General features: G+C 36.9%; 1 protein-coding gene across 6 annotated transcripts in view; it reads left to right on the plus strand.

Moving 5' to 3' along the window:
- The window catches only part of POLA1 (DNA polymerase alpha 1, catalytic subunit), a 190,242-nt gene that overhangs the window by 81,381 nt on the left and 93,923 nt on the right, over positions 1–14,938 (plus strand). For all 6 annotated transcript variants that reach the window (XR_007200252.1, XM_048288336.1, XM_048288346.1 and 3 more), the window contains 2 exons: positions 3,338–3,519; positions 5,247–5,378. Coding sequence is in view for 5 of the 6 variants with exons in the window: in XM_048288336.1 (XP_048144293.1) it covers positions 3,338–3,519; positions 5,247–5,378 (314 nt within the window). In the remaining variant the exon portion in view is untranslated. The remainder of the gene's footprint in view (positions 1–3,337; positions 3,520–5,246; positions 5,379–14,938) is intronic.

The raw sequence follows: 14,938 nt of genomic DNA on the forward strand, positions 1-14,938 counted from the left end.
TTTCATGACGATACGATGACGAGCCCTAGAGCGTGTGAACTTTGCTGTTTGTGGTCTGGCTGGGTGTTTTTGAGATGCTCCAGACCTGCTCAGAAACTGAGAATTGCTAAAGCGCGTTGGGCGCTCTGAATGAATAAAAGAAACAGCAAAAATATGAATGAATAAAAGAAACAGCGCTAAGATGAATGCATAAAAGCAGCAGTACCGATGTGAATGAACAACCGAGCAGCCCGGCCGGGCGGGCGGCCCCGGCCCCGCGGGCCCCGCTGCAGTGCGCGGCGCCGGCCGCGGGGTGGCAGCACCGGCTGCCGATTCCCGGCCCGTGCGCCGGGTCCCTGGGGAAAGGTGCGGGCGGAACCGCCGCGGCCCCGCGCACCTGCGGCTGGAATGCGGCATCCCGGGAGCTGCCCCGGGCCCCGCACGGCTGCCCGGCGCTCCCGCGGCGCCCCGGTGCCCGCCGCAGGGCGGGGGAAGGACGCGCACCAGTGATCCGCAGAAATGCTGCTTTTAAAATACTGCATTTGGTAAAAATCTCTGACCGTTTTTTCAGGTTCTTGAGTGAGCTGCTTTGCTTGCCAGTTAGTAAATGTTTTAATTATTAAATAATTCAGGAACAAGTCCCAGAACTTAGTTGTATCGATTACTTTGGTCACACTGCTTTCATCAGCGCATTTGTAATGTTGCGGTGCTTTGTCCTGCGTCCAGCCTCGTAGTTTTGGTGAGGTGGGAAAGCTTACCTGCAGTGCAGGTAATTTAATGATAGCCCTGAAGACTTCTTGCTGCCAGAGTAAGTCAAAGTCCCTTTGATTTTTATTTTTTCTTGATGTAATAGGGAAAAAAAAAAAAAAAGAGTTCAAAGTTCACAGATTAGTCTCATCCTAGTCATTTAAAAATTACCAAAACCAGATATTATTTTTTTTCAGCTGCCCAATCAGATAGCCCCTGTTTTGTGTACCAAGTAAAATAGTGTGGCCAGTGTGACCTGGTCTGAGAAGATACCAATTAGTGTGCTGAAATGGATTAATTGAGCCAACTAACTATTCCTGTAAGGAGATAATATATAAAATAGGTCCCAATTCCACAAGATAATTAAGGTAGGCATGTTCTTTAAAAGCCTGATTTGTACTCCCTTTTATTTCACTGTGGCAGTTGGCACACCAAAAGTTAGGTGTATGCTTAATTCAGCACAATATTTTTTCTGTTGTTTTTCCAGCCAAAACAGCTAAGTTCAGAGATAGGTGTGATTTAAATTCACACAATGATTTTTTATTTTTCTGTTAAACTAGTATTAAATGACCAATATTTACTGTCACTGTTTTTGACTCAGTGTTGGAACACTGTGGTTGTCTGAAGACCAGCATTTGTCTCCTTTTATCTTTTTTAGTGAGCTACTTTGCTCCATATTTGCCTTTTGGGAAACAACCAAAGATAAGTTTCTAGCCGAACTGTAGTGGTATCTGTATCAGAAAGTTGCAATGATGTTTTTGCATTCCACTTCTGAACTCAAAGTAAACTGAGAAATTTTGTTTTCACCATTACTACCTTAGATTCAACCTACTGCTTGCTTTATTTTTTTACAAAATCTGAATACTGAACTTTCTAAACCTTTTATCTACTACCTGTGTGCTGCAGAACATACTCTCTGTTTTCTAAAACAGCAAATATATTACCAGCCCTTTTATTAAAAAAAAAAAAAAAAAAAAAACAACCAAAAAAACCCCCCAAAACAAACCAGAAACAAACCCTTACAGCCTTTTTTGGGGGATACCATATGTATTAAGCTGTAAAATATGCTATTAGCAGTGTATTTTGCTTTGTATGCTCTTTCTTTTAATGAATAGTGGAGAACTATATTTAAAGTTTAGGAACCTCCTGGAGGTGAAGTGTTACCTTTATGCGTTGTCATTTTTTTCTTTTGACAAAATTGGGAAGATTGAATAAATTTTAGTGGAACCCATATTCTATCAAGAACTAAATAAACTTATTTGGCAATGGAATTTTTCCTTGTCCTTGAATTTGTTTTAAGACTGCAACATAAAAATTCAGAATAGTGGTATTAAAGTGAGACATATCAATTCTTTTATGTAAGGACAATCTATATTTGCCTGTATAACACAACTGTTTTGTAAGTGCAATAGTATTTTTATCATTTACCTGAATATTGTTCCCAAGCATTGTCTTTAAGTGTAACGGTAGTTATAATAAGGTGAAGCTTCACTTTCTATTTGTGGTCTTTGTTACATTTCTTATAGGAATTACTACATTTTTGGAACTGAAATTTATACAGGATATAGATTAATACATGGTAATGTGGTACTTGGCCTAATGTCTGTTAAAAATATTTTTTGAAGTGCTTCTCTGATCTTTTTGTTTTACTGGTAAAGTGAGCCACACTTTTCTGAAGGTTTTCTCCTACATGCTCATTCGATTAAGTTTTTTTCCCCAACATGTGTTTTTTCTAAAGTTAACAAAAAAACCCTGTAAATGAGATGCATGGACTTTTAAAATGTTGCACATGACAAAGGATGACAAAACTTGAGGATTTTTATTAAGTTTACTTTGGCAGTCTTATTCCCAGAACAGTGAACTTCGTGCTTGCTTGCTTATTTACTTATTTGTAGTTGAATCAGTATTTCTGGGATCTCTTTTGTGTATTTATTTGTTTAAAATCTTGAGTTCTGGCAATCAAAAATAAAGCACTTTGTCTCCAGCGCTGTGGTTTTAAATGCTGCTGCTGAATTTTAACCACTGCATTAGATTGAAACCTCCATGCTGTTAACCACTGAGCCAAAATGAAATCGACCACTGCATTGAAATCAGAGTTGGCAGTTGTGTACGGACTTGAAGGAGTTGGTAATAGCAGTGCACCCGCGTTTCTTTAATGGGGTTTTTATTCTCTGTTTTTGGTTTTAATGGTGCCATTTTGATTTAAAGACTGTTTCTTAAGAACGATGCACATTTTTATTGAAATATTTTCTATGTAACTTAAGAAGAAAATAACAATAAAGCTATCCTTTAGGAGTGGTTTCCTCAGAAACAAAATGTTCTCTTGCATACTCCCATGATAATGCAGTGTGCTTGTTTTATTTATAAAGCAATCTTGCGTAAGAAGATAAGTAAGATGATTTCTTCATGTCTCATGAACCTTTATTCATGGTTAAAAATTGTAGAATGTTTTTATGTTTTATAGAGGAAGTTTTGCTAAGGAGAGATTTTCAGCTTCTGAATTTACATTTTGTAACTTTCTTTTGAATCTGCTTCACCAAGCATATGAAAAATAAGCCTGCTTTCATGGTTGACCTCTTAGTCTTTTGAAATTTTTGTTTCTTATTAATAGGACTGGATCCCTCCCAATTCAGAGTCCATCACCGTTACCATAAAGATGAGGAGAATGATGCCTTGGTTGGTGGCCCAGCTCAGCTCACTGATGAGGAGAAATATAAGGATTGTGAAAGATTCAAGTTTTGCTGCCTCAAATGCGGAACAGAAAATATTTATGACAATGTCTTTGATGGTTCGGTTAGTTGGATTTTTGTTTGTTTCATTTCTGTTCATTGGTGAGGGAGAAAAATGCTTGTAGAGAGAACAGCTTTTCAGATAGGATTCATATGATGTTGGAGAAGATACCATATTGTTTCAGTCCTGCTATTTATAGCTTTGGAGCAGATAATTGCTGATAGGATGGTGCTGAAATATTTTTCCCATTTTTACATTTCAGCTGCGTCGTCTCACAGAACTGTGAGATTATCTGGCTTCATTAATCTGTTTGCCCACAGTCGTGAGTGATTGTTGCTGTAACTTTTTAAAGGAATCCTTATCTTAACACCTTAGTAACTTGTAGTTCTCTATTTAATAAATTTTTTGTATAGCAATGACATAGTTTCTTATCCTAAATCATATTAATTGGAACAAAGTGCTTTTTAAACTTGTGTTTATCTTGCTACATCCCACCTCCCTACTTGACAGTAAGGTTTTTCTATGTTATCTTCCCTTCTGTCTCTGTGAATTGAATAAAAAGTCATAGGGATACATTCTTGTTGAGAAGTTCTGCCAAAAAATGTATCTCTGACCTTGGATCACAACTTGAAATAGGGCCAAGTATTTAACTCTACAGCATGTTATGTATGTATTAGTCATCGGGAAATTAGTGAGCTTCAGAGTAGTGAAAACCTTGAAACTGAAAGCAAATAAATCTTTTATCTAAATTAAAAGTAATTATTTTAAGTTAATTTGGACAAACAGCAGATGTTTTGCATTTTTTGAATCAAAATAAAGCAGTCTTTGGAAGCAAGTAAGAGGAAAAGACGCACAAATCGAGTGATACTTTGTGAATCCTTGACTTTTGTTCCTTGCAGCTGTAAATAAGACAGTTAATTGCATGTAGACTTGACAAGTTGCAGATGGGCTAACTGGAGAGGAGTGGATGTCAAACTCCTTAAAAAAATATATATCCCTACCACCAAACAACAGAAGAAATCCTGAAACCAAGCCAAAAATCTCCTCTATTTCACCTGGAATTAATTAGTGTTGTGAGTGGGGGGTTAGCCAAGATGGCTCACAGCAGCTAAGTCTTACCTTGAAAGAAAGGTTTTCTGAAAGCTGTATGACTGTCCAGCCTACCAGACTGTTGCTGTATTAAGGAGAATTCCACTAACTTAATTTCAGCTGTTCACACAACACTTCCAGGTTCTGAAATTTTAATGTCAGGTGTTCAGAAGGTTATGAAAATAAGGGAATGAGATAGTGCAAAACTGTAAGAGCTATTCTTTGAACTAGGAGAAAATAAAAGATGATCATTTGATTCTTCTTTAATGAGGTTTGTCTCTACAGCCCTGTTGGTAATTTCATAATTAGTATCTATAAGGTTGGTTTCAAAGTTCTGATCAGAGGACTGAGGCAGAACTTTGTCTCTGATAAAACAATAAACCTCTTTTTATTTGGTAGACATAGGGGAGCATGATTTGTCCACAGATTATTTTTCTTTTACTCAACATCTCTTTTTGAATTACTAACTTTGTGGTGTGTTCTCTAAAAGAGCTTTCCTTAAGAAGAGAATGAAGGTATCTTGACCTACAGTTTTCCCATGTGGGTGTGGCCAACCATGATGGGAAGAAAGAAGGCCCAGATATTATGGGCCCTTTAAGACTGTTACTTTTAAAAACATATGTATTATGTCTAAACTCCTGTGGTAACTTCTGCTGCCATCATCTGTCCTAATGATGCTGTTTTTACACTTCTGTTTTCAGGGGCGATTTATTGAACCCAGCTTGCAAAGGTGCAGCAAGACAGAATGTGAAGAGCCTCCTTTCAGCTATGTGGTTCAAATGAACAACAAGTTACTACTGGATATTAGACGCTACCTCAGAAAATACTACAGTGTAAGTATGCAGAAAATACTCTGCCATATGAAATGAGTTTTTGAAGTAGTGCTGGGTTTTTAGTGACTGTCATGTTACCTTTTTTTTTTTTGTATAGAGCAAGGTAGTAGCATGCAGCATCAAACCCCAACTTGATGAAAATAAAACAATCAGTGAATTAAAATATTAATTTAGAATGTTTGTTTTCTCAGTTCAAGCTCAAGATAGATATATTTACATTTTTGTAATTGTGTGTGTCAGCATTATTACAGATGTAGTAGCTCTGTGTTTTCCAGATTCTTAGCCAGAGTGCATTATCTCAATGGTTTTAGGAAAATCTGTGGAGCTTATCAAATCAGTTTCTCATGTAATTGAAATATGATTCTCTTTCTTTAACTCAAATTGATGTATATTGTGTTACATTGTGAAAAGGAAACCCAAATGTATGTCTGTAAAAATTCTTTGAGGGACAGTAGGAAGGGAAATACAATGAATCTTTCTTAATAGTGATTGGGAAGGGAAAAAAAGAGGAGACAGATGGATGGTTAATTAATTTGATATAATTCTCTTTTTTTGAGGGGTAGTGCAAGAAATCCAAAGTGCCAGTGGTAGTGGTTGGCTTTGTATGGAATTGTGGGGGAAAAAAGTGTAGTATTTAAAATTCCTGTCTTCTCACTGTCCAACATTAGGACAAAACCCACCATGCTTTTTAACTTATATCAATATGTTTTGCATTTCTAATGTGCTAGAAGGGCAGGAGAAATTCTTATTGCTAATAAGAATAAAAAGCCGTGTAATGTTTTGCTCTGTTCTGTTTTTATTTTGGTTGGTTGGTTGTTTTGTCTTTTAAGACCAAGCTATGAACCAAACTGAAATGTTTAAATGTTGAACATTGTAATTTGCGTACATAAATCTGTTAAGTATCTTACTACATGGTATATTGGATAATTAATATAATGAAAAAGAAAATCATTTGTCCATGTAAGTAAAAGCTTCAGGGTTTTTTTAGTACTGAGAATTTACTTTTAAACTAGTTAGCTATAATAAGGTTTAAAACCACTTTTTGACTGTGGAATACATTCAGACTCTGGAAATGTGAGATTAATTTCCAGATTGCACATTAATTTTCTTTTTACAAAAGGGCTTTTCATGGAGTTGGGCAAGTAAACTTTTTGTCCTGTTAGCTCCTAGAAAATCGGATGCTGAGACTTTTAGTTTATTCCTTTCATCCAGTACTTGTAGTGACTGTATAACAGCTGGAGTTGAAATTCATCAAATGGGTATTTGCACTAATATATATAATCCTGTAAGCTGTAAAGACACACCCAGAAGTATTATGGCAAAAACTGTCTGAACAAAACATTTAATGAAACTTTCAGGCTCTTATTAAACAATCTCATATTGTAATAATTGCATCTGAGGGGCACAGAAATACCAATTTGTATGGGTCAAATATATTGTCACTCCATTATAAATTTTTTTTAGATATTATTTTGTTTGTATATCCGTCAAATGGCACATAATACAAAAACATAAAATGCGAAAATGGTTTTTAACCTGTAAATAATGAGCTGCCTTTTATGAAGACAGCCCTATCAAGAGCCTTTCAGCCTGATCCACAGCTCACTGAGATGAATAAGTGTACTTTTTTTTCACTGAGCTTTGAATCAGATTTTTTTTTTAGGTGTTTAAGTGTTCAAGATCTTGCTTGTTGTTTCCTTTAGTCTATTGAAATGCTTTTATATGTGGCTGTATAAAGTGGGGGGGGGGGCGAAGGCGGGAAGTGCCGTAAAATCTAAAAGTAGAAAATCATCTTGCCCTTTTTGGCACATGAAACTGTGTTAAATAAATACATACAATCATGATATACTACATTCCTTTAAAAAGATGCAAGTGTAAGTGTATAAATAGAATTTTGTAAGCCTGCTACAATCCCATTGTTTTTGTAAATAACTCGCCTTTATATGAAAATATCTGCAATCGTTTTTTGCCATTAAACATTGAAATGTTTTATATTTGACTTCCAAAACCCATCTACCATTGCTCCAGTATTTACAGATTTCTTAATGGTATTAACAATATCAATTTTGATAATCTTACTCTTAAATGTAAATATATTTAAAAATTACATGGAAGGATTTTATTTCTTCTCAGAAATGCATTTATTCTATGAGAGATTGATCCTGTTGTGTGCTTTTTTTTTTTTTTTTTTAATTCTGCTTCAGAAGAGCAAATAGATGAAAAGAGAGAGAAACGCTAGCTAATCTAAATTGGGAAATGAAGAGGGCTTTTTTAAGCATGAAAATTTCATCATCTTGTCAGCTGGCAGAATGCCTGCTGTGTGGATTCACAAAGGCTAAGAATTACACTTTCATGAAATTTTCCTCACTAGCTGCCCTGGTTAATTTGAAAGATAACCCACTGTTCTAATTCATTCCTCAATTGGGCGGTGCAGGTTTTATCTTTGATCTGACAAAGCATTTGTGTTAATCGTTTTGGCCCTCTACTAGACACTCTTGGGATTGTGCTTTTACAATAAATGTGTCTGTGATAGCTCTTTAGTCTATTATACTTACAATAGATCCATAGAACTGGTAATTAATTCTGTACTGCTTTGGAAATGGGGAAGAATAGGTGTAGCTCTGTCAAGTGCTGCTGGGAAGTTTGTTTAGCTAGTTCATTTTTGAAGTGTTACCCTCAGCCATCAATGAAACATCCATGCTAGGGAATGGGTAAAAGCTGAAATATGCAAGCATAAATGGAAAAACTGACCAATTTCTTTGCTTAAGCAGGATGTAGCTTCATTTATAGTAAGTGGATCTAATTATTATGTTGGAACCTGCTTTGTGTTTCCCACTGGAATATTCAAATGCTCGTTTTTGAGGACTTGGTAAACACATACACACTTTTAGATCCCCTTTTAAAAGCCCTGTAAAAGTCAGTATTCATGACAATAAAATGAATCCCATATCTTATCCAGCTCTTCAGATGTTAGTTTTGCTAACTAAAAAGAACTGAATGAAGGCCCCCAACATGTTGCATATGCCATTTGAGTAGTAGCAAAATGCATACAGAATTGGTTGGACTGGGCAGCTGTTGTCCCCGAAGCAGCAGGTTTTTCTTTTTTTTTTTTTTTAATACATGTATACACCTGTGCTATTGTTAGTAGTATATTTATAGGCTAAAACCTGCTTTTATATGGATGCTCTTTCTATGCTGTCTGATTAATAGTGTAGGGCATCTGTAGAACTCTATATGGTTTTCAAAACACATAAAATGATGTGAACTTTAAAAGAGTTTTTAAAAAATACTGAGAAAATCTTGTTCCAACCTGTATTGTTTTTGTTTCCCAGTCTTTTTCTGCTGGACCACTGTAACCCACAGGCAGAAGTGAGTTTGAAGGCTATTGAACGCTGCTAAATAACTTTATACTGTTCAGCTGTGAAAATTCAGTGTTCAATAGCCCTCAAAATTTCTCATTTCTTACCTGTGGTGGGGTGGTCTACTGCTTGCACATTAGGTCGCAGTATAAATGCACCTTCAAGATCTTTGAATTACTTTTTATATATATATTGCTGTTCTGGCTCTTGTATATATGTTCAAGGGATTTGCATTAGTATTTTGCGCACTTAAAAAGGTAAACTATTTATAAATAAGATAACATTATAAGAGGCCATAGCATTCACACAGGTTTTGGGATTATGTGGCGTATTTGCTTAAGAGAACAAAGATGACAGGGCTCGTTCTGAACCGGAAATTTCCCACACCTCAGTGAAGTGTATTGCCAAGAGCCCACAGGTGTACACCCCATGAACAGGTGAAAATATGATTGTAGACGATGGTGATGACTTCTGTAATAATGTTCTCACAACAGTCATGCACTGAAAGTGTGTTTGTTTGGTGGGTAAGTTGGGGTAAGAAATTTCTTTGGCGTGAGGGAAAGGTGTCTTGTAGTGGTAATAGTACAATATTTTATTTATTTCTGTGCTAATAGTACTAGAATTACATGGGCATGTGATGAAGAGTAGTTAGGGCCAGAACTGTGACACCAGCTGATGTGGTAGGCAGAATCAGATAGCTAGACTCTGCCTTCCGATTAACTCCAGTGATTATTTTCAGTCCTTTCTGTATGTATGGAAATAGGTTTCTGAGTCTTTTCCAAGTTTCAACTTGTATCACTGTCATTTTGGTTTATACATACAGAAACAGAGATGTTTATTTTTAGTACTGACAGCTTCCAAGTCAAGGCAGAATTCGGGGCGATTGGAATGAAAGATAAAATATTAATGTGATTCCCTTCACAGTTTACTGGGAATGTGAGAGAGAGAAGGGAGGTTGCCACCACATTATCAGGAGTTTCCTTCTCCCTTCCACAGTAGTATTTTGTGGTCCTCTCCTTGACTGAGGTTGACAAATGAGTTGTGTTTGGAATCAAGTTTTGGTTAACCAGGAGCAAGTTAGAAATGTCTTGATTATTGAACAGGACAGTCAGTATTCTACCATATGGAAGTGTAATACATCTGTCATAATTTATGTTTATCGAATAATAAAAGATAACTCTTTTGGTCACAGTGTGTAGTGTGTTTTGGGGAAGCAGTTATTTGTCACAGCACTCATAGAGTCCATTAACTGGAATCGATTCGCTATTACTGCAACTTCTCCATGATCTGCCCTGTAAAGGAATTGTTTGGTTCAGACTTCTAGCATCAATACAATTTTTAGTGAAGTGTTTCAAAGTAATGATCGATATGTCTTTTACAAAGGGTTTAACTCTCCTCATTGGATTTTACCAGCCATGACGGACATGCATCCATCTCACTGGTGGTTGAGAGAGGCTGAGTATGACTCTCTGCACTCCAAATTTTAGCCACTGAGAATGAGTTAACGTAAGCAAAGAAGCAGAATCTGTAGTTAGTCCCCAGTCTGGTACCTTGCAAGAGAAGGCTTAATGACACTAGATATCTCTGTTAGCTCTTTGTAGAAAAGGCTCCCCAGGCTGGCCACCACATAGATCAGGTTCTAAGAAATGTGGATTGCTTCAATAGAGTAAAACTAGCTTTGTAATTTCCTCTGTAGGTAGAATGCAGGAATGTAAGGACTTATTATCACAATAATTTGTCTGCTTAGGCTTATAAATGGCAGTATTGTGAACACTGTGTTACAGGAAGTGTGCCCAGAGGTAAATATGGTCGTGGTTATGATTGCCACCAAGTGTGTAATGTTTACCTAGGTGATTGAATCACTCATCTAATAACAAGATGTTGCTGTCTTCAGAGGATTACAGAAAGCACAGTCTTTGAAGGTACTCTGTTGGAACTGATCTGTTGCCCCGGTCAAAGCAGTGATGAATTTCGGCAACACTTGGAGAGCAGGTTTGTGCTGCAGTTGAGAGATGCAGTTGCAGCTCAGTGTATCTGATCTGGCTTTACGCTGACTACAAAGTGTGTAGCTTTGGTGTCCCAGTAGCAGCATTTGTTAGGAGATTCTGTAGCCAAGAATTTTAAATGTTGGGCAGTTCTGTGCATCCTGTGGAGAGATATGTCACAATGGCATTACTGATAGTGCTTGAGAGAGAGTGACCAAATGTGTCCTCTGGATACCTTGGATTGACAGAAGCACTACAGATACTGCATAGATTTGGAGGATTTGCTGCTTTTGAGTCTATTTTAATAACAAATAATTAATCACAGGAGGGTTTATAACAAATCACTGGTCTTGAAAGGATTGTTGTTCATCTTTCTTCTTTTTACAGGAGTTTTAGAGAGCTATTTTAAATTGTTTTAGGTTTTTATGTTCAGTTTAAAGTTTGATGGAAAATTATCCCACTAGTCTATAATTAGAGGCATTACAAGAAGGAAAAGTCCAGGTAATCTAAATAAGGAATAAAGTAGGTCTTAAAACCACCAGTTCTCATGGAATTCTGACTTAGTTAATGCCTTATACTATAATAACTTGGACCAACCAATTACTGAAATACCAAACCAGGCTGAGTCTGTACTAGTCTACAGAACTTTTAATAGAGAACCATCTTGCCAGGAGATTACACAAGTGCACAAGTTCTGTTGGCCTTGAAGGCTTGATGCTGTTGATGTGTATGTAACCAGGAATGCTTACACTGCCTAAGCACCTTGCATCCATCAGGAGAACCAGAGTTAAAATCTGAAGCTGAAGAGACCATATTTTCTCTGGACATAGTTCCTTCCGTAAGAATAAGTTTGCTTGATGTTCATGACCTAAAAGTGATGTGCTTATCAGAAATGTTTTTGTAGAAGTCACTATTAATATGGAAATCCGTGGTCCAATGCCAATTTTAGGAAGTGAAAATTACTTGCTTTAAGCCCTTTTTAAAAAAAACAAAACCTAAAATAGCACCATCTGTGGTAGTTCAGAATTGAATGGGCACATAAAAGGAAAAAATATGGATTGTTTTAGAATAACTTCACTAAACTTTACTTTTGTGTTACCTATCCTAAAGTTTCTCAGTCTTTATCATGAATTTTTCCTTCAGCTTCAAAAGTAAGCTTAAAATAAATTTTACAGTATTTGGGAAACTAAAATGTTCTTCAAGCAGTTGCCTTGTTTTGTAAACAGTTTTGTTTGATGCTGTCTTTCATAGTCCACATTCCTAAAGATAATTGAATAAGAAAATCATGGGGGTGGGAGGCAATTGAGGGCATACATGAAAAACTTCATCTGTGTTTGCCCTAGAATGCTTTTCCTTTTGGCATAGTGGGAATGGCTTTTGCAGGTGTTTTATTTTTTCCCTACTCTTAGACGTTAAAAGAATTATTTCCATTTTTTTTCTTGTTTCAGGCAGTTACTGTTGCCAAAAATAATTCTAGCAATGTTCAGTCAGTCTTCTAGTTCTTGATAAAACACTCTTAGAAAAATTAAATAAGATGTTCCTCAACAGGAGTTATTTCAGTATTCAAAATCTCGTCATAAGGAAGCTTTATAGTTAGAAGGCAATTTTAAAATCTCTTATTTAGCTTCATGTAAGCAGCTGTTTAGGTCTCGTTGATGTTTAGTATTTGGTGCAGCAAGGGAAAATGGGTGAGTGTGTCAGCATTCGAGAACTGAACACATCCGGTGGGGAGTACTTCACACCTTTCAGCTTGGTTCCTGGAATCAAGTTTATATGTGTGAAAAAACCTCAGAGCAGTGAGTCTGGGCAGCACCATTTAGTTAAACTCTTCTGCCTTTGTGTCCTCATTCATGTGCTTGGGAGGGGGAAGGTGACCCTTGAGCTGGGTGAGACTTCTGGGGAATTACTAATTTTTCATACATGGTGGCCAAGAGAAGCAGTACCAGCTATAATGCAGCAAATCTTCTGTAAGATATCATGTATCCTAGGAAATACCATCACCAATTTTAGCAGCCTGTGCTGTGTTAGAGTTGACATTTGTTCCTTTTCCTGACTTGTGAAACCTGTAGTTCTACAGGTTTGTTTGAAAGGAGCAGTTTTAAGGGACAGTGAAGTTTCAGATCATCTGAGATCAAAAAGAGATGTTACTTCATTTTAATTGAGACTGTTCCCATCTGCAGGAAGAAATGGCAAATACTGTTACATTAGATATGGCTTCATAAAAGGGTTTTGGATTTCCTTCACTGTCTTGTTCAGAAGTCAAGTCAAGCTGCACAGGGTCTGTTTTCTGCAGAGTACCAGTGTTTCCTGCAGTGGATATGTACAGGTGGATTCTTTTTTTTAATGCCCAGGCATTAAGCAAATAACTGCTTTGTAATGCCTTCTTTGGGAGGTAGTGTGATTTGAGTGCAGAACCTTATTCCAGTATGTGGGAGACAGAGGAGTAGAAACTCCTGCAATTAAGGGAGGCTTTGATTTACAACCCTGGAAGAGACTAGGTCTGGCTTAATTGACAGAGATTTGTGGACTTTAAGCAAAAGGATTACAAACTTGTGTTCCTATCATTATAAGTAAAATTGTACACTGGGTGTTTTGGTGAAGGGTTTTAAAATATAATAGTGTGGTTTTATATAGTTTAAGTTAAGAATGTTGATGGTATAAGAGAGACAACTGTGTGTACGTGACATGAGAAGTTACTGGTCAAGACATAGCTGCATTGCAGTGAGAAGTGCCACAGGTGATAGGTCATTAATCTAAAACAAAGCGTCGTTTTAAGTATCTATTGGATTAGAAAGTTATAAATTATGATGTAACTCTAAATCTTGGGACTAGTCGCCATTACTCGGAGGTGTTGTAAAATCTCACGCCTCGACTGATGCGTTTGTTATTTTAAACAATAAATTCGTGTAGTTGCATAGTCCCATCCCTTAAAGTTATTTTCCTCCGACACGTGAAGCGCGGGAAACGGACAGAGTATGTGTAGTCTGATGGTAAAAATGTACTTCAAAACAGTTGTTGGCCCATATGTAGTGTCTGTTGTGTTGGTCTCTGTGAAGAATCCTGGAAGCTTATCAGTTAGGTTGTCTAGATTGGGCTTCAGATTACATTTCATTATATGGCATCTATTGATGGACTGTATTTCTACATTTTACCCATTGTTAGTTAATCTATGACTTTCACTCAGTCAAACACGGGGTTTTGCACTGTCTGTTTCTTTCATAAATTGAGCCTGGCGAAGTGGCAGCTCTGCCTGTGCTTTAGGCCTGTGCATTCTGTGATGGCACTCTGTTTTAAAGGCCTTTTAGTTGCTAAAGATGAACCTCCCCTCTCTGTTTCCATGCCATGCTTAAGATTATTGTGTCTTCAGTCTGCGTGCAGGTGCAGCGTCCTATAACATGAGACAAAAAAAAAAAAAAGTCTGTAGTCCCACTCAAACTGTTAGAGCAGCTTAATGACAGTCTTGTTCACTTTCTTCTGTATGGAGAGTTTCAGCTATCCAGCTGTCTCCAGTCTAGGAGAGTGTGTTGGGCTTTGAATCTGTAAATGTACAAGAGAAACATTTCTGAAGTCTTCTAGAGGTGTGCCAGGTTTCTACATGGGAATTAAAGCTCCGCAGAACTTGACAAGTAGATGTTTTCCTTTTTTCCAGAACAAAGTCATTAGCTTTGTAAGTGGCATCTGCAAGAGACGTCACAAATCCATGACTATCAGTAAAGATCTCCAGATAGAAATGTCTATGCAGTGACTGAACTAATTCCATCTAAAAATAAAAATCTCAGTTTCAGAATTGTAGCAGATAGTCAGAATGCCTTGCATATGTACCTTCCACCTCCTATGGAACAGTACAAACCAAACAGTGTTTGAAGATTGGTTTGTTTTTTATACTGTACAGACAACAACACTTCTTTGTCTTGTCTTTTCCCTTTCTGTATTGGCGTCTACAGGTCAAATGTGGAAAATAAGGAAGTATGAACTCCCGAATGGATTTATTTAATTAATACATCCAGTCTACAGCAATATCATCCCAGACATTGATTTAGCTGGCATTTTTCTTGTATTCTTTTTTCATTTATCACTTACAGCCACGTGTCTTAGAAGATTATATGCATGCACATGTTGGAGAGCATTTTTGTAACAATATGCTGTCCTTTCCTAATGAAAATTTGGTCAACCTAACAATATTATTATTTTTACCCTCATTTGATGGAAGTTCCTG

Source organism: Corvus hawaiiensis, chromosome 2 (assembly GCF_020740725.1).
Source record: "Corvus hawaiiensis isolate bCorHaw1 chromosome 2, bCorHaw1.pri.cur, whole genome shotgun sequence".
Classification (NCBI taxonomy): Eukaryota; Metazoa; Chordata; class Aves; order Passeriformes; family Corvidae; genus Corvus; species Corvus hawaiiensis.